Source organism: Brassica napus, chromosome C8, assembly GCF_020379485.1.
Source record: "Brassica napus cultivar Da-Ae chromosome C8, Da-Ae, whole genome shotgun sequence".
NCBI classification, from domain to species: domain Eukaryota; kingdom Viridiplantae; phylum Streptophyta; class Magnoliopsida; order Brassicales; family Brassicaceae; genus Brassica; species Brassica napus.
Window position 1 is genome coordinate 27933018 of NC_063451.1, and position 22460 is coordinate 27955477.

The 22460-nt window shown below is 37.5% G+C and overlaps 5 protein-coding genes across 6 annotated transcripts; all 5 read right to left on the reverse strand.

The window, feature by feature from the left end:
• Positions 1-3370: 3370 nt before the first annotated feature.
• On the reverse strand, positions 3371-7969 carry LOC106360209 (zinc finger BED domain-containing protein RICESLEEPER 3-like). The gene is made up of 4 exons (XM_013799797.3): positions 6083-7969; positions 5927-5996; positions 4068-5088; positions 3371-3922 (listed from the first exon to the last, which is right to left on the reverse strand). Exon 3 carries the CDS (start codon positions 5086-5088, stop codon positions 4189-4191), a length of 900 nt encoding a protein of 299 aa, XP_013655251.2. The 5' UTR covers positions 5927-5996; positions 6083-7969; the 3' UTR covers positions 3371-3922; positions 4068-4188.
• Positions 7970-9118: 1149 nt separating this feature from the next.
• LOC125591957 (uncharacterized mitochondrial protein AtMg00810-like) lies at positions 9119-10066 on the reverse strand. Its single transcript, XM_048766897.1, has one exon. It carries the CDS (start codon positions 10064-10066, stop codon positions 9119-9121), a length of 948 nt encoding a protein of 315 aa, XP_048622854.1.
• A 4033-nt stretch (positions 10067-14099) lies between these two features.
• Positions 14100-16215, reverse strand: LOC106359352 (11S globulin seed storage protein 2-like). Its single transcript, XM_022708677.1, has 3 exons — positions 16113-16215; positions 14352-15075; positions 14100-14268 (listed from the first exon to the last, which is right to left on the reverse strand). Exons 1-3 carry the CDS (start codon positions 16213-16215, stop codon positions 14100-14102), a joined length of 996 nt encoding a protein of 331 aa, XP_022564398.1.
• Positions 16216-19125: 2910 nt separating this feature from the next.
• Positions 19126-20026, reverse strand: LOC106360210 (NADH dehydrogenase [ubiquinone] 1 beta subcomplex subunit 3-B). Of its 2 annotated transcripts, none has more exons than XM_013799798.3 (2): positions 19727-20026; positions 19126-19364 (listed from the first exon to the last, which is right to left on the reverse strand). In XM_013799798.3, the coding sequence occupies exon 1, from the start codon at positions 19990-19992 to the stop codon at positions 19768-19770; it is 225 nt and encodes a 74-aa protein (XP_013655252.1). In that variant the 5' UTR covers positions 19993-20026; the 3' UTR covers positions 19126-19364; positions 19727-19767. The 2 variants fall into 2 exon arrangements, with proteins under 2 accessions (XP_013655252.1, XP_022564211.1); XM_022708490.2 differs by having other exon boundaries at positions 19231-19558.
• Positions 20027-20440: 414 nt separating this feature from the next.
• LOC106362110 (PHD finger protein ALFIN-LIKE 7) lies at positions 20441-22460 on the reverse strand. The gene is made up of 5 exons (XM_013801933.3): positions 22202-22460; positions 22004-22036; positions 21447-21675; positions 21016-21142; positions 20441-20934 (listed from the first exon to the last, which is right to left on the reverse strand). Exons 1-5 carry the CDS (start codon positions 22296-22298, stop codon positions 20668-20670), a joined length of 753 nt encoding a protein of 250 aa, XP_013657387.1. The 5' UTR covers positions 22299-22460; the 3' UTR covers positions 20441-20667.

Below are 22460 nucleotides of genomic sequence, written 5' to 3' on the forward strand. Positions count from 1 at the left end.
ATACTATTAAAAGAGTTAGACTAGACAACGCTGGTGAATTCACATCCCAAGCATTCAATGACTATTGTATGGTAATGGGAATTGAAGTTGAACATTCGGTTGCTCATGTTCATACGCAAAATGGTTTGGCTGAATCTTTAATTAAGCGTCTGCAATTGATTGCAAGACCATTGATCATGAGATCAAAACTTCCAACCTCTGTATGGGGACATGCCATTTTGCATGCAGAAGCACTCATTCGGATCAGACCGAGTGCATACCATAAGTATTCCCCACTACAGTTAGCGTTTGGTCGAGAACCAAACATTTCCCACTTTAGAATCTTTGGTTGTGCGGTATATGTGCCTGTAGCACCACCACAACGTACAAAGATGGGACCACAAAGAAGATTGGGAATATATGTTGGTTTTGATTCCCCATCAATTATAAGATACCTAGAACCACAGACTGGTGACGTCTTTACAGCACGTTTTGCTGATTGTCATTTTGACGAAAATGTATTCCCAGTTCTAGGGGAGAAAACAAAAATGTTGGAAGTGATATAAAATGGAGTGTACCATCATTGTTATATCTTGATCCTCCTACTAAAGAGTCAGAACTAGAAGTTCGACGAATTATGCATTTACAGAGTATAGCTAACCAGCTACCTGATGCATTTGTAGATACCAAGACGGTAACTAAATCTCATATACCAGCTGCAAATGCTCCTGCTCGTATCAAAATGCCAAATGAACAAGAAAAGGAGGATGACACACGAGAGCCAAAAACACGCCTGAAGCGTGGTAGACCTGTTGGTTCTAAGGATAAGAATCCTAGGAAACAGAAGAAAGCTGAAATATATGATGCACCCAAAATAGCAGAAAATATTTTGGAAGAAATAAATGATAAGGATTCTGATGAATCAGAGCATCATGAATCAGAGCATCATGAATCATCATGAATCGAAAGATAATCATGAGATTTCTATTAATTACATCCATAATAAAAGGATATGGAATAGAAATAAACAAAATGACCTTGATGATGCTTTCTCATATATTGTGTCAAGTGAAATAAATGAAGAAATCGATGATCCAGAACCAAAATCTGTCTATGAATGTCAAAAAAGACATGATTGGGAACAATGGAAAAATGCAATACAAGCTGAACTTGATTCGCTTAATAAACGAAAAGTATTTGGATCTATTGTGCTCACACCTGCAGATGTGAGACCAGTTGGGTACAAATGGGTTTTCGTTCGAAAGCGAAATGAGAAAAATGAGATTACGAGATACAAAGCTCGTCTAGTGGCTCAAGGTTTTTCTCAAAGACCTGGAATCGATTATGAAGAAACGTATTCTCCAGTTATGGATGCCATTACATTTAGATTCTTGATGAGTCTAGCAGCTGATAAAAATCTAGAGATGCGTCTCATGGATGTTGTTACAGCTTATCTATATGGATCATTAGATACTGATATCTACATGAAAGTTCCTGATGGATTTAAAATGCCAGAAGCATTAAGTTCCAAACCTAAAGATGTATGTGCAATAAAATTGCAAAGATCATTATATGGGTTAAAGCAATCTGGACGTATGTGGTATAATCGTCTCAGTGATCATTTAACAAAAGAAGGATATGTGAATGATCCTATATGCCCATGTGTTTTCATCAAGAAAACAATATCCGGATTTGTAATAATCGCGGTATATGTTGATGATCTTAACATCATCGGAACTCAAAAGGAAATACAAAAGGCATCAGACTATCTCAAAGGAGAATTTGAGATGAAAGATCTTGGACAGACACAGTATTGTCTTGGCCTACAAATAGAACATTCACAAAATGGTATATTTGTGCATCAATCCACATACACTAAAAGAGTGTTGAAACGATTTAACATGGATAAATCAACTCCTCTTAGCACCCCGATGGTCGTTAGGTCACTTAATATTGAAAGTGATCCATTTAGACCACCTGAGGAGAAAGAAGAGATACTTGGTCCAGAAGTACCATATCTAAGTGCAATTGGAGCGCTGATGTACCTTGCAAATTGTACACGGCCTGATATATCATTTGCTGTGAATCTTTTGGCAAGATTCAGCTCATCTCCAACTCGAAGACATTGGAATGGGATTAAACATGTTTTTCGTTACCTCCAAGGGACCATTGATTTGGGCTTATTTTATCCTAAAAGTTCAAAAGGTCAAATGGTTGGTTTTGCAGATGCAGGATATCTTTCAGATCCACACAAAGCCCGATCGCAAACAGGATACGTTTTTACGATCGGAGGCACTGCTATATCTTGGCGTTCCCAGAAACAAACGCTCGTGGCTACTTCTTCAAATCATGCTGAGATAATTGCACTCCATGAAGCAAGTAGAGAATGTGTATGGCTGAGATCAATGAGCCGACACATCTGTTCAAGCAGCGGGATTGGCGAAAATACGGAGCCAACTATTCTATATGAAGATAACGCGGCATGTGTTGCTCAAACGAAGGAAGGATATATCAAAAGCGATAGAACGAAGCATATTCATCCGAAGTTCTTCTCATACACTCAAGAGCTCGTGAAAAGGAAAGAGATTGAAGTAAGATATGTCCAATCATGCGACAATGAAGCTGACCTCTTCACAAAATCACTCCCTACCTCGGTATTCAGAAAACACATCCATAACATTGGGATGCGCCATCAGAAGGATCTATGACTGTTCATTCGAGGGGGAGCTTACGTAGTTGTACTCTTTTTACCTTACTATGGTTTTTCCCATTGGGTTTTCCTGGAAAGGTTTTTAACGAGGCAACAAAGACGTTAAGCGAGAGCGGATAGTGACACCGGCCCCCAAGGGGGAGTGTTACGAAAGACAAAAGATAAGATGAGCCGTTTTCGTTGAATATATATAAAGATGTGGGGCCCGCTGCACTATTTGCACAGTGAATCCTACTTTTTCATGTCTATATAAACGAACGTTTGTGTTCGACGAAAGACACCATCTCTTCTCTTTCTTAATAACAAATTCTCTATTGTTATCAGTGTTATCTCCTATCTACGGGTATAAAATTTTCCCTTATTTAAATTCCTGCGATATAATAAAATTCCAGTTCTTTTTATAACATAAACATTATTTTCATTTCTTTATCCTAATTGTTTCCTATTGTTTTTCTACAGCTGTCAAAAAATAATTGATACTATAACTTTTCTTGTACACATAATTTTTTCCCAACATTCTTTATCGTAGTTTGTTTATTTTTAATTATTTAGATTAAAAGTCGTTTTAAATTATTACTTATTTAAAAAATTCAGACTACTAACAATTTTATAAGCTAATATGTGGATATATGTATATCACTTTAACATGTTTAATATTTCTATTATTTTAGTAGATTTAAATAAATACTAATATTTAATTAATATTAATTAGTATTTTTTACAAACAAATGAGAGCGACTCTACTTAAACTGTCAAGCAATAAAGCTGAGCAATAAAACCAAACAAGCTAATTGAATATCAGTGTTCAGAACAACCCTACTGCCCTAAAACCGAGCTTGTACAGATATCATTGTTAGCTATCAAAATTAGTAGTCCCCTAACAGATGAGAGCTTGTACAGATGAGACGACTTACTCATCGGTTCAAAGCCGCGTAGCCAGTTTCTTGTACAGATGAGAGCTTGTACATTGGATGGTAGTAGTCGGCTCCTGTACTTGGTAAGGACCCGGCTTCCAGCACTAAAAGAAGACTCTGAAGATACAGTTGTAATGGGGATACAAAGAACATCACACGCCATACGAGACAACTCCTTAAACCGAGCTTTATTGTTTTTCCAATATTCCAAGACATCTAGTTGCGGAAAGGCAACCATATCCATGGCCGGTTCAGCCAAGTAAACGTATAAAGCTGATTTTCCTTCTCCTGCATTTTGAGTAATGAATGCATAAAATCCCTGCAGTAGAAACATTAAAAAGGTGATTAATAGCAAACCAAGTACCAAACATAATCAACTAAGCTTAGAATCTACTCATAACAGAATCAACTAAGCTTAGAACTTTAGGTAATTACAAACCAGTGACTATAGCTTGACTACTTACCCCATAACCAGCAGGAAGACTATTCTCCATTGTGGTTTCTGAAGTGGTTGCAGTACTGGTCTTAGTACTCTTCTTATACACTCCAAATAGCTTCTCCATCTTCTTACGGATATGATCCATCTTAGCCTTGCTTGTTGACGGGTTTAGAGTGGTATAACAATACTCTAAGCACTTGAACTTCAACCTTGGATCCAAGACTGCAGTAGCTGCGAAGCTGTCTCTTTAGAAACCCTTGCATATTATCATTTGAAGTAGCGTTGTCCACCGTTACAGTAAACACTTTCTTATCTAAGCCCCACTCTTTCAGTATCTCCATTAACTTCATAGCAATGCTTGCACCAGTGTGAGGAGGAGGAAACACACAGAATGAAACTATCTTCGCGTGTAGCTTCCAGTTTGCGTCAAGATAGTGAGCTGTCAGACACAAATATCCCTCTACCGTGATCGCTCTCCAAAGATCAGTAGTGAAGCTGATCCTACCAGGAACTTCAGTCAACACCTTCCTAAGATTGGCTTTCTCCTTCTCAAAAATCCTAAGCACATCAGACACAGCCGTGTTCCTACTCCAGAATTCAATACTTGAATTCGCATAAGCAAGAGCATCTCTCACCCTTCTATACTCGACAAATGCATAAGGCAGATTATGCTCTACTATAGCAATAGCTATCATCTCACGGAAGACCATCATATCCAGCTTCCTATTACTACCAGGTGTAGATCCAGGAGTCTTTGAACACCGTCTCGAATGCCTAAGAAAAGTACTAGTTCCATTCCTACCTAGATCTATGTTGTAGAGATCATGGCAATGATTGCACTTAATATTATGACTACCATCAGACAACCTATCTCCTATAATTGTAAAGTTCTTCCAACATACCGAGTGCCTACGTTTGTTACCTCTAGCCTGAGCAGCACTTGTTACAGAATCAGCTTGTGCATTCTGCTCATCTTCATTCTCAGCCATCATATCTTCAACACTCAAATAGTCATCATCGTTCAGGTTCAAAATATCTGCATTCATCTACACAAAAGAGAACAAACAAGAAAAAGCATCAGTTAACAAACAAGAGAAAGCATCAGTGATCAGTTAATCAAAGTCAAAGCTTAAAACAATGAGATCTTTACGAGCAGGTTCTATATACGAGCGTAACGGAAAGGTCACATGACATATGTTACTATATACGAGCAGGTTCTATATATGACACTAGACAGCAGTAAACAAAAGAAAGTCTTTGATTGATTTTATTATTATAAGGATTCAATATCTCTAGATTGCAAAGTCAAAAGGATTTTAAAATTAAAAAGGATTGCAAAGTCAAGACTCATCACATTATTGGAATAAACAAATAAGAGAAATCATCAGTTAACAATAAGACACTTCATCATCCACATAACAACAACACGTCAATCAATTAGTTATACTAGTTGACAAAGCATACAAGAAAACAAACATTACACGAGATGCAAACCATTTCTAATCATAGTTATGTATTAATTAAATAACACACTTAAATTAGGCTTTAAACTAACTCTCATTATCACATACTCTCATTCATTTCCTTGTGCATCCGATTATCACATCAACAGCGTATTACTACGTATCTACACATCAACAGCTCAGCCATAGTTCTATTAATTATCTACACATCACATGTACGAGGAGATATCAACCTAAACCAACTTTTGTTTTTCTATTAATTAAACTGCATCAGTTCAAAAATTCAAAAATTGTATTAACTTATTGTTAACCAAGAGCTGCAACAGATGAATAAATGAACAGCAATGGCGAATCAAGTGATCTTTGGAATCAAGGAAACGGTTCATGGATCAAAACTGTTTCTGAGATCACGAAACAATACCTTCGTGAGAGGTCAACCAAGAGCTGCAACAGCTTCTCGCGAACTTCCTAGCTCCAGGCCCGTAAAGCACCTGAAAAGTTCATCGAGAACAATTAACCATTTCATGATTTGTGCGAGAACAAACCGAAATTAAGGAACTAATCAAAGATTTTCAACCTTTAGTTTTGCTTCTATGCCAGTGCTGACTCGACCCACAACCACAAAAGCTTGTTTCTGGCCATCGAAGGAGAATCGAAGATTCGAAGGAATCGAAGGAGAACCCGAAGAAGAACAAAGAAGAGGAAGACGAATCGAACACAAGGAAGAGGAATCGAAGATGAGAAAGAAGAATCGAAGAAGACGAGGAAGAAGAATCGCAGAAGAGCTCTCTCTGTCTCTCACGAGTCTGAGAAAAAAAAAAGATCGTGTTTCCCCAATTCCCAAACCCTAAACATTTAATCCTATTGGGCCGCCCATTGTCCAACTGGTTAAGCCCAAATTTGGCCATAGATGTAGTTGGGTTCACCCATTTGGACAAAAATTATTTATGGTTCAATATGGGCTTGTCCATTTTGGTCCATATCTATTTGGACATGGGCCACCCATTTATAACCCACCCATTTGACATTGCTACCCACTGCATTGTGATTTTGGCATGTTAAAACTGAGAATCAACATTGGAGCTTGCGTTAGTATTTGGAACATGAAATATAGCACCATCAATTTCCAGTGTTAATTCCATTGGCAATAGCTGTGCAAAAAAACTATGCTAGTAAGGTAATCGTGATTAGTAATTCTTTACATCTTAGTGTCGTACAACTTCAAAACGATAGACACTTACAATTGATGGCCTCAAATATGGACCGCAAACCATCTAATGATATGCTTACCTCGTCGTATAAGTAATCCATGTCACTTCCCTCCCACCGGTAAAGTTGCTGGTGCATATCAATTCCCTCCACTTCTTCCTCATCATTAGGATGCTCTGCATTATACCCTCTGTAAGGTTCAAATTTATGTCGCTAGAATTATCAGAGAAAGAAATATAAAGTACCCTCCAAATCTTCAGGAGCATCGACATTTTCTTTATTCAATGATCTTCATTCAACCTAACAACCATCAAAATAAAAAGAATGTGAGGCACATAATCTTCAAAATTCAAGTTTAATGAATGGAAAAAAAACTCAGGAAGACAGAAAATGTCAAACACTCACTGGCTTCTTCTTCTTTTACTTCTTGGCTCTCGTGAATGAACTGTCAAAGCCATCATTATTTGCAGGAAAGATTAAACAAAGCAACTGATGAAAAGAAACAAATATGTTTCACAACACATAAACTCTTCTTGAACAATCAGGCAACAGATAGTATGTCTCCCGTGTGACTCAGCTGAGTCCTCGATGGCATCCTAAACGACAAATGTCTTCTTCTTCTTCTTGGTTAGATCAAAGGGTGCAAACTAAGGATGACCAAAGAAAATTAAAACCACACAATCATGATTTATCAGGCAAAATAAAAGAACCAATGATGAATTTATTAAAGATGGGGAGATGTAGAGACTAAAGAAGAAAAACTGATTCATGAAACTCAAAGAGTCAATCTGTGTTTCTTAGATGAATCATGAACCGATGATTAAAAATTGAAAACTCTAAATTTCCATTGAAGAGAACGCTTACATACCAAAGAGGTTTATTGGGCTTTTTTTAACGAATCTCATTTCAAAACGTGAGTTATAAAGTATTTATTAAATCATTAGATAAAATAAATAAGTGTGGGTCCCACAGAGAACCGAAGAAGCAAAGGTTTCCGACCTTCATAAATATATATTTGTTTCAGCCATCAATGTACAAAGAATCATTTAGTTCAGTGGTATAAATGTTGTTATTTAGATCTCAATAACCTGGGTTTGAGTCAAAGACTTGACACTTTTTCACACTTTTTAAAAGTGAGACCCACAAATCGCTGACGTGTCACATCAGGAGTGATGCAATCATTAGATAAAATAAATAAGTGTGGGTCCCACAGAGAAAACCAAAGAAGCAAAGGTTTCCGACCTTCATAAATATATATTTGTTTCAGCCATCAATGTACAAAAAATCTTTTAGCTCAGTGGTATAAATGTTGTTGTTTAGATCTCAATAATCCGAATTCGAGTCATAGATTTGACACTTTTTCACACTTTTTAAAAGTGAGACTCACAAATCGCTGACGTGTCGCATCAAGAGTTATGCAAGTACCCTATTATAATGTAGATTATAATTGAGTTTCCGCTAGTGTGAATGAAAGGATGCAGTAAGATGTAGCTGAAGTCCGTGTACGAGACATTTGATATTTGTAGTCTTTATGTCTCGTAGTTATTAACCGTTCGGGATCAAACCGATACGAACTCGATAAGGAGTGTCTCACTGTCTTAGTCTAATCTTTGTATGAGAACATGTCATTTTTTAATGCTTTATTTATTATTAGTACTTGTTAAAACGAATGGTTGGTGAGTGAGAGAAAATGAAGAACATGATGAACAAGAGAGAGAGTAATGTTTGAATTTGAGAGAGAGAGAGAAAGAAAGAGATAATAGGAAAATATTTTCTTTAATTTAATTGTGGATCTGAGTACAAGCATTTAAAGGCAAGTTACCTCATACACAATATAATACAATATTCATTGTTTTAAAAAAATATCTTCAAGAGTCTTTTTTTTTTCTTTTTCTTCTCTTCAATAGGATACCTTATAAAGCCTTATAAAATCTTATAAGTCTCTAACTAACTTCTCAAGTCTGGCAGCTTGTTTCTCAAGTCTGGCAGCTTGTTTCTCAAGTCTGGCAGCTTGTTTCTGCTTCATGTCAACACTCTCCCTCAAGCTTGACCATATAGAACAAGTCAAGCTTGGAAGCCATGAAGTATTCTCTCATTAAAAGCTCAACTAGGTAAAACCCTTTGGGAGAAAATCCAAGTCAAGGAAAAAGAGTAGAACACTTCATGAAGGAGATATCAGTGGCATGAGAAGTCTATGAGTCCCAATTTTGGATGAATGAACACACAGACTTTAGTGCTTACTGCCTTGGTGAAGATATCAGCTAACTGATCTTCACTTCTAGTATAGCAGGGTAAAATGATCTTCTGCTCCACAGCTTGTCTCACCTTATGACAGTCAACTTCAATGTGTTTAGTCCTTTCATGGAATACTGAGTTTGATGCTATGTGGATGGCTGTCTGGTTATCACTTATCACAATGCATTGTGTTTGGTGTTGTTGTTTCTATACCCAAGTCTCTTAGCAGGTTCCTGATCCAAATGAGTTCACAAGTTAGCTTCCTCATTGCCCTATACTCTGCCTCTGCACTTGAACAAGATACAACATTTTGCTTCTTGCTCTTCCATGTGACTAGGTTGCCTCCGATGAAAGTACAATAGCCTGTTGTTGACCTCCTGTCTACTCTATCACCAGCCCAATCTGCATCACAATATCCCACTATCTTTGTACTCTTATTGCAACCCATCCAAACACCTTGACCAGGAGCCTCTCTTAGATATCTCATGATCCTTTCCACCATATTCCAATAATGAACCTTTGGTGCTTGCATATGTTGACTAGCTTGATTCACAGCAAAACAGATGTCTGGTCTTGTAATGGTGAGATAGATTAGCTTCCCAACCATCCTTTTATAGAGCTTGAAATCGCCAAATGGAGTATCCTCAAACTCCCCCTCACGCAAGACTTTGTACCCTTCTTCAAGTGGTGTCTTAGCTACTCTTCCTCCAAGCTTTCCTGCCTCATTTAAAAGATCAAGTGTGTACTTTCTTTGAGATAAGAAAAGCCTCTCTTTAGAGCGGCATATTTCTATCCCTAGAATGTACTTTAGCTCACCTAAATCTTTAATATCAAAGCTAGATTTAAGGAAAGCTTTTGTAGAGATGATACCTTCCTTGTTGCTTCCTGTGATGATGATATCATCCACATAGATCAATATCACCACAATTCTTTGCTTGCTTGTGAGAGTGAATACAGTGTTATCAGCTTCTGACTTTACAAACCCTCTTCCATTAAGAGTTGTACTCAACTTGTAATACCAGGCTTTTGGTGATTGTTTTAATCCATAGATTGTCTTTTTCAACCTTAGAACATTTCCTGTCTTGACCATATCTTCCATACCAGGAGGTGGTTTCATGTACACCTCATCCTCCAGCTCTCCTTGTAGAAAAGCATTCTTGACATCCATCTGCCATAAGTCTCATTCCAAGTTCACGGCCAGAGAGAGTAGGATCCTTATAGTATGCAGTTTGGCCACTGGTGCAAAGGTGTCTAGGTAGTCTTCTCCATAGACCTGAGTGTACCCTCTTGCAACCAACCTTGTCTTCTTCCTTTCTGGTTTTCCATTAGCAAGGTATTTGATGGTGAAGAGTAGCATGCTGGTCACAGCTTTCTTGCCTTTAGGTAGCTCCGATTCAAACCATGTATCATTCCTTTCCACAGCACCCATCTCATCTCCCACTGATTCTCTCCATTCATCATCTTCCATTGCTTCTTCATAGGTATTTGGGATGAAGTTTTGGTCGAGATTGGTTAAGAAAACTTGGTGTTGTGGAGGAAAGGTTGCCATTGAGCAGGTTGCTTGTATAGGATGTGCGACCGCATTGCTGTTAAAGTACACCCTCGTGTCGATCCAATGAGATGGTGTTTTCACTCTTGTGATTCTTCTTAAAGTCTGTATTTGTTGGTCTTCTGCCACTGGCTCCCCATGCTCTTCTTGGGGTTGTTCCTCACTAGCCTGATCTTCTTGATGTTGTTCCTCACTAGTCTGATCTGTATCCTTTTTGTTTGGTCCATCTTGATCATGGGATGTCCCTGAGTCATTTTCTCTGCCCCCCTCAGGATCAAGCTGGACTTGCTCAGAATTTGGTGCTGTTGCTTCATTGTGAACATCATATAGTGGGGATGAAGAGGTTCTAAGGACCTCACTACTCATAGGCTGAGTGATTCCTAAGCTCTCCATAATGGTTCTCAGGTTGTTAGCCCTATCTGATGGACCATGTGAGATATCTCTAAGGTTTTCCCAGTCCTTCTCATCATAATACCCCTTTGATTCCACAAACTTTACATCCCTTGACACCATCACCCTTCTTGAATCTGGTAGATAACACTTGTATCCCTTCTGCGTATGTGAGTATCCAATGAACATAACCTTGATACTCTTAGGTTCAAGCTTGTTCCTTTGTTGACCTGGTATCAACACATAACATACACACCCAAACACACGCCAATGATCTATAGGAGGTGTCGTTTTGTTCAATACCTGAAATGGTGAGATATCATTGAGGACTCTGGTTGGGATTCTGTTGATAAGATAGCATGCAGAAACCACAGCATCTCCCCAAAATCTCTTTGGAACATTGGTGTGGAACATCATACTCCTTGCAACTTCCATGAGCTGGCGATTCTTTCTTTCAGCCACACCATTTTGTTGTGGTGTGTATGGACAGCTTGTTTGATGGATTATTCCTTGCTTGGCTAGATGATTTTTAAAGGCATGGCTTGTGTACTCTCCACCATTGTCAGACCTAAAAATTTTAATCTTAGAGTTGAAATGGTTAGTGACATAGTTCTGAAAGTTTATAAAGGCTTCTAAGACCCTATCTTTACTTGAAATCAATGTGAGCCATGTATACTTTGATTTTTCATCTATGAATATGACAAAGTATTTATGGTTTTCTCTAGATCCACATGGAACAGTCCAAACATCAGAGTGAATTAAATCAAAGTAATTCTCATAGATAGTGATAGATTTAGGAAAAACAGATTTGCAATGTTTACCAAGAATACAAGCCTCACAATTTTCATTCTTAAACGATAGATTAGGTAACATCAATCCAAGTGCTCTAGAATGAGGGTGGCCTAATCTAGCATGCCATAACTCATCACTTGCTAAAACAGAAGTAGATTTAAAAGTATAAGGTAAATCCGATCTAAGCTTGGTGTCTTTAAGTACATAGAGCTCTCCATTGCTTACACCTTTTCCCAACATCTTACTGGTCTCAATATCCTGAAAGCACACCTCATTAGGACTAAAAATCACATTACAATTAAGATCATTAGTAGCTCTTTTCACAGATAACAAATTTGATGTGAAACTAGGCATATAAAGTGCTTCAGAGTCTTTATCAAACAGTTTCAGGTTTCCTACTCCAGTAATAGGTATATTATCTCCATTTGCAATTAGAACACTCCCTAGAGCCGGTTTGACATTGCTAATGAGATTTACATCCCTAATCATATGATGTGAAGCTCCTGAGTCAATTATCAAGGGTCTTGTGGTTTCATATGCATTTATTATATAGTTTAAAGCATAACTACTAAGGTTACAAGAGTTGGCATTGAGGGCCTTTATAAGAGCCTCAAGGTCAGACTTGCGGGTGAAAGTATCCTCATTGGATGACTGAGAAGTGGCTTGAGACCCTGATCCAACCACATGAGTAGTTGCTGTCATGGCTCTCCCATCTTCTCCCATGCGCATAGTAGGATAGTTTGGCTGAGAACCTTCTTGAGCTCTATCTTCATGAGCTCGGCCTTGATTGTATTTGTTGGATGAAGCTGGCCTGAGGTGAGGATGGAGAATCCAGTAGTTGGTTTTGGAGTGACCAATCTTCTTACAATGTTGACAAGTTACTTGTTTATCTCCTCCACCACCTCTTGGCTTGAAGTGGGCTTTGTTGGCTGCAGCATTATCCACCTTCTCCACCTTGTTGGCCATAGATAGCTCTCCTTTTCCACCAAGCAAACCATCTGAGCCGAGTTCCTTTTGGAGTCGAGCACACACATCATCATAGCTTGGGAGCTCCTTAGCTCTCAATATGTGCTTAAGGACATCATTGAAGCTCGGGTTGAGTGTGAGAAGCAGTCCAAATACTTTGTCTTGCTCACGCCTTTCTTCAATGATGTTGGGGTTGTTTGTGCTTGGCCGGAGCATGTCAAGCTCAGAACACAACTGGCTATACTTCCCAAGATGCTTGGTGAAGTCCATTCCCTCTTGTTGCAAGTTATTTATGGCTCTCTTCACCTCAAAGATCTTGGTCAAGTTTGAAGTGTTGCCATAAATCTTGTGAAGAGTTTCCCACAATTGCTTTGCGGTCTCACAATGAGAGTAAGCCTCCATTATTGGAGTATCAAGCGAGCCTTGCAAGGAAGACAGCACCATGAGATCTTCCTGACCCCATTTGCCTTCATCCACCACTACAATCTCCTTGCCGTCAGCTCCTTGGGTGATCTTTCTTGGTCCCTCACTCGTGGTGATGTGCTCCCATAGACCTCGTCCTCCAAGAGCAGTTTTGGCCAATCTAGACCAGGTAATGTAGTTACTTCCTTTTAGAGTAACCGGAATCATAACAGGCTTGTATTGCTCCATCACTTCTTTTTGAGTTTGGTTTGAGTTAAGTAACTATGGAACCAGAACCAGAGAAATGAGCACTAGCAAAAGTAGATCTATTATCCAGTGGACAAAGACAGATTCTTGCAAGAACATAGAAATTAAATGGTTGGAAAGGAAGAGAGAAGTAAAGTAAGAGTGTTTGCGGAAGTGGGTAAGAGGTATAAGAGCTTAATGCTCTGATACCATGAGAGAAAATGAAGAACATGATGAACAAGAGAGAGTGTAATGTTTGAATTTGAGAGAGAGAGAATGAGGAAAATATTTTCTTTAATTTAACTGTGGATCTAAGTACAAGCATTTAAAGGCAAGTTACCTCATACACAATATAATACAATATTCATTGTTTTAAAAAGAATATCTTCAAGAGTCTTCTTTTCTCTTCTTCTTCTCTTCAATATGATACCTTATAAAGCCTTATAAAACCTTATAAGTCTCTAACTAACTTTTCAAGTCTGACAGCTTGTTTCTCAAATCTGGCAGCTTGTTTCTGATTCATGTCAACAATGATTATGGATTATATATAATCGTTTTGGTTTTGGGGAAAATATAGTCGCCTTTAATAAGGGTTTTGAGAAGTTTGCTCTGCAAGCAATGCAGGAAGGAAATATTCCAAAATAATTTAAGAACAGAGTACTCTGTTTTGATAGAAACATACGATATGTAATCAAAGCAAAACTGGCAAGTAGCACTTAAGTTTCAAGTTTCAAAAGAGAGCATGATGAAGTTCGAATTATGTCCATAATTGCATGCATGACAAAAGCAAACACCTCTTCTCCTCTCATTCTTCTTCTTCAGCAGGGGTGGACGGGAAACAAAAAACATCTGCGCTTCTCTTGGCACGGACCACCGTCTCCAGTTCAGACGTCACGGCAAAGGCTGCTTGGACGATGGTGGGAGAGAGAGCTTTTAGAACGGACCCTTTGCCGGCCAAGGTGACGAAGCTTGGACTACAAGCAAAGGAAAACACAAAGTTAAATCGATTTAAGAAAATAACTCAATCGCATGAAACTGCATGTAAGTAATATTTTACCTGAGTGTATCCACCATCGAGAGCCACGCCAAACCGGAAGAACCCGCACTGGCTGAGATGACGCTGGAACCTGGGACGAGAAAAAGTTGCTGAGCCTCAACCGTGGTGTTGAGGAGGTTCTCCCCGCTAGCCCCCACAACTTGGAATTGTCCACCCCCTGATGAAATATATATAATCTGGAAGGTGGATCCACGAGAGTAGGTAGGAGAGTAGGTGGCTCTTTGGTCGAGGCAAACAACTGAAACTCCACAACCCATCTCCTTGAGCAGAGGAAGGTCTGTGGTGGAGTTCAACACAAAGACAGCTCCACCCGCATCTTGCACAGACGGAACGAGGCCAATAAGGTTGGTAACCACGTCGTTTCTGTTGGTCTCGTCAAACACGGGCACGTTGAAATCATCAGCGATCTTCAGGATGACGCCGTTGGTTGTCTGAGAGCGGACAAAGGTGGTTGCATCTCCCCCATCTAGATCGAGTGCTCTGCTCAGGAGGTCCCTGCGAAATCCGCCGAAGACCCCTCTACCACCGGCGAGGTGAAAATCCTTGAAGCATTGACCCTTGTCTGTGTGCCGGATGAAGAGGATGACGAAGTTTCTTGGGCTGCTGTTGAACCACCAGCTCACGATTCCCTCTGGAATAGCGATGGCATCGCCTGGCCTTACTTGAAGCACTATCTCCTCCATGTTCCCGTTCTTCTCCATAACTAATCCTGCCGTTCCAACACCTGTAAGAACAATATATAAGCCAGCCACTGTGAATTTCCAAATACAATAATCCATATGAATAATGTATAAATGTTTAGGATGTTTATAATAATCATCGAATGTTTATTATGTATGTATAATGTTCCCAAACAAACAAAAAGAAGCAGAGTAATTGGCAAACAAACAAAAAGAAGAATATAATACATATGTATCAATCCTATAATCTTAACGACAAACACTGATGCATGTATTGGTGAGAAGCTTGATGCATTTCATGATAGTATTTGATAAGAATCGAGGTAGAAACTCAATATTCTGATGATTCCATGCGAGATGCAATCTATGTAACGAACAAATAATTGCATATATGATTAGTCGTGGTATAAAACACACAGAATCGAGGTTGCTCTGGTAGAAAAACAGAGATTTTTGATGAGTGCTCTGATATACGCAATGATTACGTTAGCTGAATTAATATAACATGGGTTTTAGTTAGGCTACTGAAATAGTCCAACATGACTTTCTTATGGTAGATTTTAAGAGTGACTCGATAATATGTATATATCAATCCTATAATCTTAACGACAAACACTGATCCATCACCACATCTTCCTCCTTTTTTATGATTATTTTTATCACATTTTTCATCTTTAGTCTAATCTTTTAACGAAAAACGCATCAACACACAAAGAGATGAATTAATATAACATGGATTTTAGTAGTTAGGCTACTGAAATAGTCCAACATGACTTTCTTATGGTAGATTTTAAGAGTGACTCGATAATATGTATATATCAATCCTATAATCTTAACGACAAACACATTTTTCATCTTTAGTCTAATCTTTTAACGAAACTCGTGTAAACGCATCAACACACAAAGAGAGAGAAGAAAAAAAAAGAGTAGCGTTAACTAACGACAATAAAATTTAATCGATCGCAAAAGTGAAGTTAGAAATTAATGTTGCCAGAGGAATAAAAAGACCGTGTAAGTTAGCTAGTCGATGATCATAACAGAAACTTTATATTTTAGACCAAAACAGAGAAAAAGAGAAGACCTGATACAACGATAGCGATTTTGGACCCGTTGGAGAAGAAGGGCGGAGCGAACCCGTTTTGGAGAAGCTCGATCTTCGAAGCTCCCACATCAGAAACGGCCATCTTCCACAAAAGAGAACGCCCACCATCTCCGCTGAAGACTACCTCCGGGAACTTTGGCTCGACATCGGGGGTGGTGGTAGGTACGAAACGTGTTGGAGAAGATACGGGGAAGAAACATGGAAAGCGTTGTGGTCCACGATGAGACTGATCTACCAAGGCACCTCTGTTCACGTACGACGGCGGCGACTGCGACTGCGGCGACGGCGGAGTATTCTTCTTGCTCCCACCCCCCAAGGCGTTCTTCAAAACGGCTCCTACTACTTCCGTCGAAGATTTCACAAACGTATCCTGTGTGTGTAGGGTTCTTGTAAATTTGCGAGAAACGACGGCTAACAGCCCTTCCGATTTCGGAGATGGCTTTAGACATGCTTTTGTTTGTAAGCGAGCAGAAGAGAGAGAGAGAGAGATAGATAGAGAGAGAGAGAAGAGTGAGCGAAGAGTGAGAGACGAGTGTTATTAATATAGGGGGAGAAGAGGGTATTTGTGTCATTCTGCTAAGGAGTCGAGAGGGGATGACACTAGAAAACAAACACAGCTGATCCCCAAAACTTTTATAGCAGACAACTCTACAAACCCTGTGTCAGGTCCAGCGTCTGCTCCATATAAGAAGTCTGTTTTACCCCCGTTCTTTTCTTTCCTCGTACGCAAGCAATATACGTACCATGTACATGTACGATGCATGGAAATACACAAATACCAAATAAATATGTTACTAAGAAAATGAAAAAAAATGGGGGAAATGTTTCATGTAATAAAAGTCTTTTATGTTTCGGGTATTCATTTACTGTAAAATTATAAAGCGCATTTATAATAAATCAATAAAACCTATCATTCTGAGTGCAAACACAGAAAAAAGGTCGGAGCTGCATTCACCAAAATGATTAGTTAATAATCAAAACTTTACCTTAACACGCTTTATGTTAGTTTATCGAAGAAATATGCTTTTTAGTATTAATAAATAATTAAGTAATAACCTTCTTTCTTTCTTTTTACAATGCAAGTGTCATACTCATAAACCGTTGTGCATCATCTTATATTGGAATATCAAATCACTTGAAAAAATATTTGCATGCAGTATATAAACTTTCATATAGTTGTTAGTTTTGCTACTCATACATCAAATATTCAATACTGCTTGGTTTCTTTTTTTCTTTTCAAAACCCCTCTTTCCTCTACTTTGACTTGAGCATTCTTGCATCATTGCGTTTGAATAATTTATTACGGATTCTCTTACAAAAGTTAAACAAAAATAAAATGAACATCGATCAAAAAGAAAAGAGGTTATAAAATCAGATTAATCTCATGCATGCTACAGTATTGCAGCGATGATGTTCCAAAAGAATGACAACAATCGTTAAAATGCATATATGTGGGAAATGTGGAAAATTGGGTCTGTAAAGTGTGTTGTTGAACCAATTTTTTTTTTTTTTTTTTTTTTTTTGTAAACAATTTTTGAACCAATTTCCATTGACTATTATATCCTAAACAAAAAAACTAAATCAGTTTGAAAAAGGAGTGGCATATGTTGTAATATACCACAGTAGAATAAGGTTAATTAATAAGAATGATTTTGTATTAGTAATATTGATGTGTTCAGAGATCACTGTGATTGCAAACTCAGAGAAACACAAATATTGCACTGAATGATCCGATCTTATTCATCTCGTATCAATGCGGTTTTATAGAAATACAAGTACTGAAGCAAATAACAGAAACAACCTGAAACTAAGGACACGACTCCTCTAACACCACTAAGCTACTTTGACGCAAACATAAAAATACCAAGTAAACTAAAGAGAACACACTACAAGAAAACAGCGGCACACTGAGGGAAAAAATCGTCGGTATGTCGTCGGAATAACGTTATTCCGACGACATACCGACGAAAAAAGTCCTCGGAAATAACTCCTCGGAAATCCCTCGGAAATTTCCGACGGAATTCCGAGGAAATGAATTTCCGAAGAAATTCCGAGGACCACAAGTTCGTCGGAAATTCCTCGGAATATTCCGAGGAAGATGTCGTCGGAATATTCCGAGGGATAAACTTCCTCGGAATATTTCCAAAATTAAAAAAAAAAATTATAAATTTATTTTTTTACATTGAAATTCGAAAATATAAAATTCAAAGTGAAATAGAAAACATATTTAAAATACAAAAAATAATAAAATAGTTTTTATAAATAAAAAAAATGTTTTATAAATACAAAATTAGTTTTAATAAATATAAATATTTTTATAAATATGAAATCATCTTTTTATAAATACAAAATAGTTTTTATAAATACAAAAAATAATAAAATAGTGTTTATAAATAGTGTTTAAAATTGAAATAGAAAACATATTTAAAATACAAAAAATAATAAAATAGTTTTTATAAATAAAAAAAATGTGTTATAAATACAAAATTAATTTTAATAAATATAAATATTTTTATAAATATGATATCATCTTTTTATAAATACAAAATAGTTTTTATAAATACAAAAAATAATAAAATAGTGTTTATAAATCAAAAAAATGTTTTATAAATACAAAATTAATTTTAAAATATGAAATCATCTTTTATAAATCCAAAAATCGAATTTATATACAAAGAACGTTTTGTATATTTAAAACTAGTTTTTATAAATACAAAAATAAAAAAATAGTGTTTATAAATCAAAAAAATGTTTTATAAATACAAAATTAGTTTTAATAAATATAAATATTTTTATAAATATGAAATCATCTTTTATAAATCCAAAAATCGAATTTATATACAAAAAACGTTTTGTAAAATCGAATTTATATAGAAAAAACGTTTTGTAAATACAAAAATACTAAACAATTTATAAAAAAAAGTTCTAAATCAATTCAACACAACCAAATCACAATTCTAAACCTATTACACAACAAATCACAATCCTACCCAATCACCCTAACAAAAATCTATCAAAAAACTTCTAAAATCATCAAATCTACTTAAAAACCTAACAAATAGGGTCTTTACATGATTTGTAAGGGAATGGAAAGGATTCGCCGGAGAGATCGTCGCGAGAGAAGGTGGAGAACGCCGGAAGGAGAGAGAGATCGCCGGAGAGGAAGAAGAGAGAAATGGGGAAGAAGACCCGGCCTCCTGTCTCTCATGGATGTTCTGTCCTAAAACAACTCTAAACACGATGCTCGCGGTTAGCCAGAAAATTAAAGGGTTTTAATTTGCTCAAATCGACTGGAGATTGATCCACCGCAGATTCGGATAGTTTCTTGACTAACAAGTTGCACTCTTTTATATAATGCTTTGATACAAGAAAAATTTCTCATTTCCAGGTGAAAGATTGGGAGCAACGAAATGATTTGATACCTCCTGTAATTCCGTATTATGATTTAATAGTTTTTCACACTAATCAACATACTTCAAATTTTGTGAAATATCATATGAAAACCACTAAAACATGCTTTTGTTCTAAAAATAACACACAAAAAAAGAAATAGAACAGGACACGGGAGAATAAAATTAACAAAATCAGCTTACAAGATGAATCAATCAGCAACGATGTATCTGATCGATGCTATTCAGTTAGACGGAGCAGGCTGGTTCTGGTTGTGGTGAGATGATTTGGTGGAAGGAGCCAGAGCTTTGTTGTAGATCTGCTCACCTACGAGGTAGACGCAGAAGGCCGCGACTCCGATGCTGAGACCAGGGAGAGCGTGTCTCGTTTGGTTCGAAAGCATCGGATGCTTCCTCCACTCATCTCTTCGCCGGAAAAACTCGCCGGTTGTACCCAAAGGCTTCGCCATTTTTATCGACTAATCTCCTCCTGCGACCGTACCTTCTCGTCTTATGATATAGTCATGGGCTTCCTTTAATTTATGGGCTTTGTCATCACTATTGGGCTTTTGTTCCGTATGTGTACAAAAATATGAAAATGATAATGTAAGAAAAATTGCACCAAATGAAGAGATAATGTATTGTTAAGGAAAAAATGAAAAGATGATTATGTACAAAAAGATTATTAGTAGTAATTAGTATCACAAGAAAAATAGAATACGCTTTTAAGATATTTTTCATAAGTTGGCCCAAAATAATATTTATCATAATTGTTTTCAATGTTTTGACCCAATGCATTTTCTCAGAGTAATGATACAACTATAATCATGACAAAGTAATTCAATTACATATCTTATGATATCATTTTTTTTATTTCAATAATTGTTATCATACTGATAAGAGGAAAAAAAAAACTAATTGACAAACTAAAAACATAATTTTCTCAGAAACATAAGACAAGTTAGTCATAGCATTTTAACATTAACAGCAAAAAAAAAGAACACCAAGACACTACTAAACTGCAAAGCTGTCTCAATCCCATTAAGACTACACAATCAAAAGCCTTTTGGTTCTTCTTCATCTCCTCACAACTGTGAAAACTTTCTCCTCTTTCACAGTCCCTAATGTTATTATCACACCTTCATTCAAGCTCTCATCTTCTTGTTGGTGCTGCAACTCGGACACTTGTAATGTTTGATGTGCTCAGCCTTGGCAGGTGTGATCTTCACGCATTTTCCATGGAACCATTTCTCACAAGCATCACAACATATCCAGAAGTCATCATAGTTGTCTCCACACGCACCACAAACCGCACCTTGCTCATCATCCTCCTCATCTTCTCCGCTCTCATCGTCTTCTCTTGGTGGCGGAGACATCTTTGAAGCCTTGGTGTGAGACTCAGATTGACGAGGCTGCATGGGGAGAGAGTTAACAGAGATAGATAGATAGATAGACTCGGATAATGGAGAAAACAGAAGCTACTAACTATATACCTTGACACCACTAGACTTGCTTCTGCTACTGTTGTTGTTAGCAGATTGGTCCTTGGATTGCTTTGCATTGCCAGTTATAAGCTCGAAAATGGTTGGGAGTTCATTTATCATCTGGAAGAGCCTCTTCCTGAAACAAATTCAATAAGCTCAGAGTCAGACAACACAAGCATAAACTGTTCGACTGTAATAATATCAAAAAACAAACACTGCTCTTTGACTGTTCAGCAAACTTAAATTCAAGAGAAGAACTAGAAGTTCACATGAACTTTGCATTTTATATATCTCAATCAAATTGACTCATAACACCACTAGCACAGATTGTTACTACTAGCAGCAACAACTAGGATGCTAGAAGATTGCAGCTACCATAATGGTCATTGCATCTCTAACAAACATGTGTATAAGAACAGTGAGCAGAGAAGGAATGTTACCTCTCGTTTTTACCAAAACCGAAACGGGCACCGAAGTAAAACGCAACAGAGATGAGCCACGAGTCACTGTGAACAGCAACCAAAGTAATCCAGTCTTTCTCTGGCATCCCGTCTCTTGCAAAGTTGATGCCCAAAGCTGGTTCAGGAAGCTCAGGAGGGACCTCGTCGACAGGGAGGTTAACCTCCCATGTCTCATTAGGAAGTCCATAAAGACACAAATTTTCCTTCTCTGCACAAGTTAAAAAAAAAAAAACAGAATTACCCCTAAGAAGAAACCCCAACACTAACACTTAAGAGTATCCAATCTGTTGAACAAACTCATGAAGCAAAAAAAAAAAGCACTTACCATCACAAATAGAGACGAGAAAAAAAACTAAAACATAGAAAAAAAAAAGAACTATTGAAAGCAAAACATGCATTGACCATCCCTAATTCAAGACCAGGAGGCGATTAATCTCAACTACTTCAATGACACACACACACACTTTTTGAAACCAAACAGAGAAGAATCAATACGATACAAAGTGAATACAAGAAGGGTGAGGGTAAGAACTCACCAGGGTCACACTGAAGGAAAAACTTCTGCCCATCTGCAAAAATAAAATAAAAACAAAAGCATGAATAAACCTAAAAACCGTCAAATCACATCAAAAAGATTAAAACTTTGGCGAATCTGTACAAAAATCTCTGAGAAAGAGATTAGCTTTATAGATTCGAACAACAAAAGGAAACAGAGATTCAAGCGAGAGGTGGACCTGTTGTGAGAGCCTTGAGGAGACCAGCTCTGCGACCCTTGAAGTCGCTAAACACCTCTTCGACAGTGCGGTGTATCGGGTTCTGTATTCCCTCCATGTGAATATGAATCAGCTTCGCCGGCGGTGAGAGAGACTGCGTCTGAGCAGAGAAAAGCCCAAGATCGGCTTTTTTTTTTTTGCTTTTCCCCCTTGGAGAGCAAATTTGTTTTACCTTTTTTTATTTCGTTTTCGGACACACAGACAAATCTATAACCTTCTT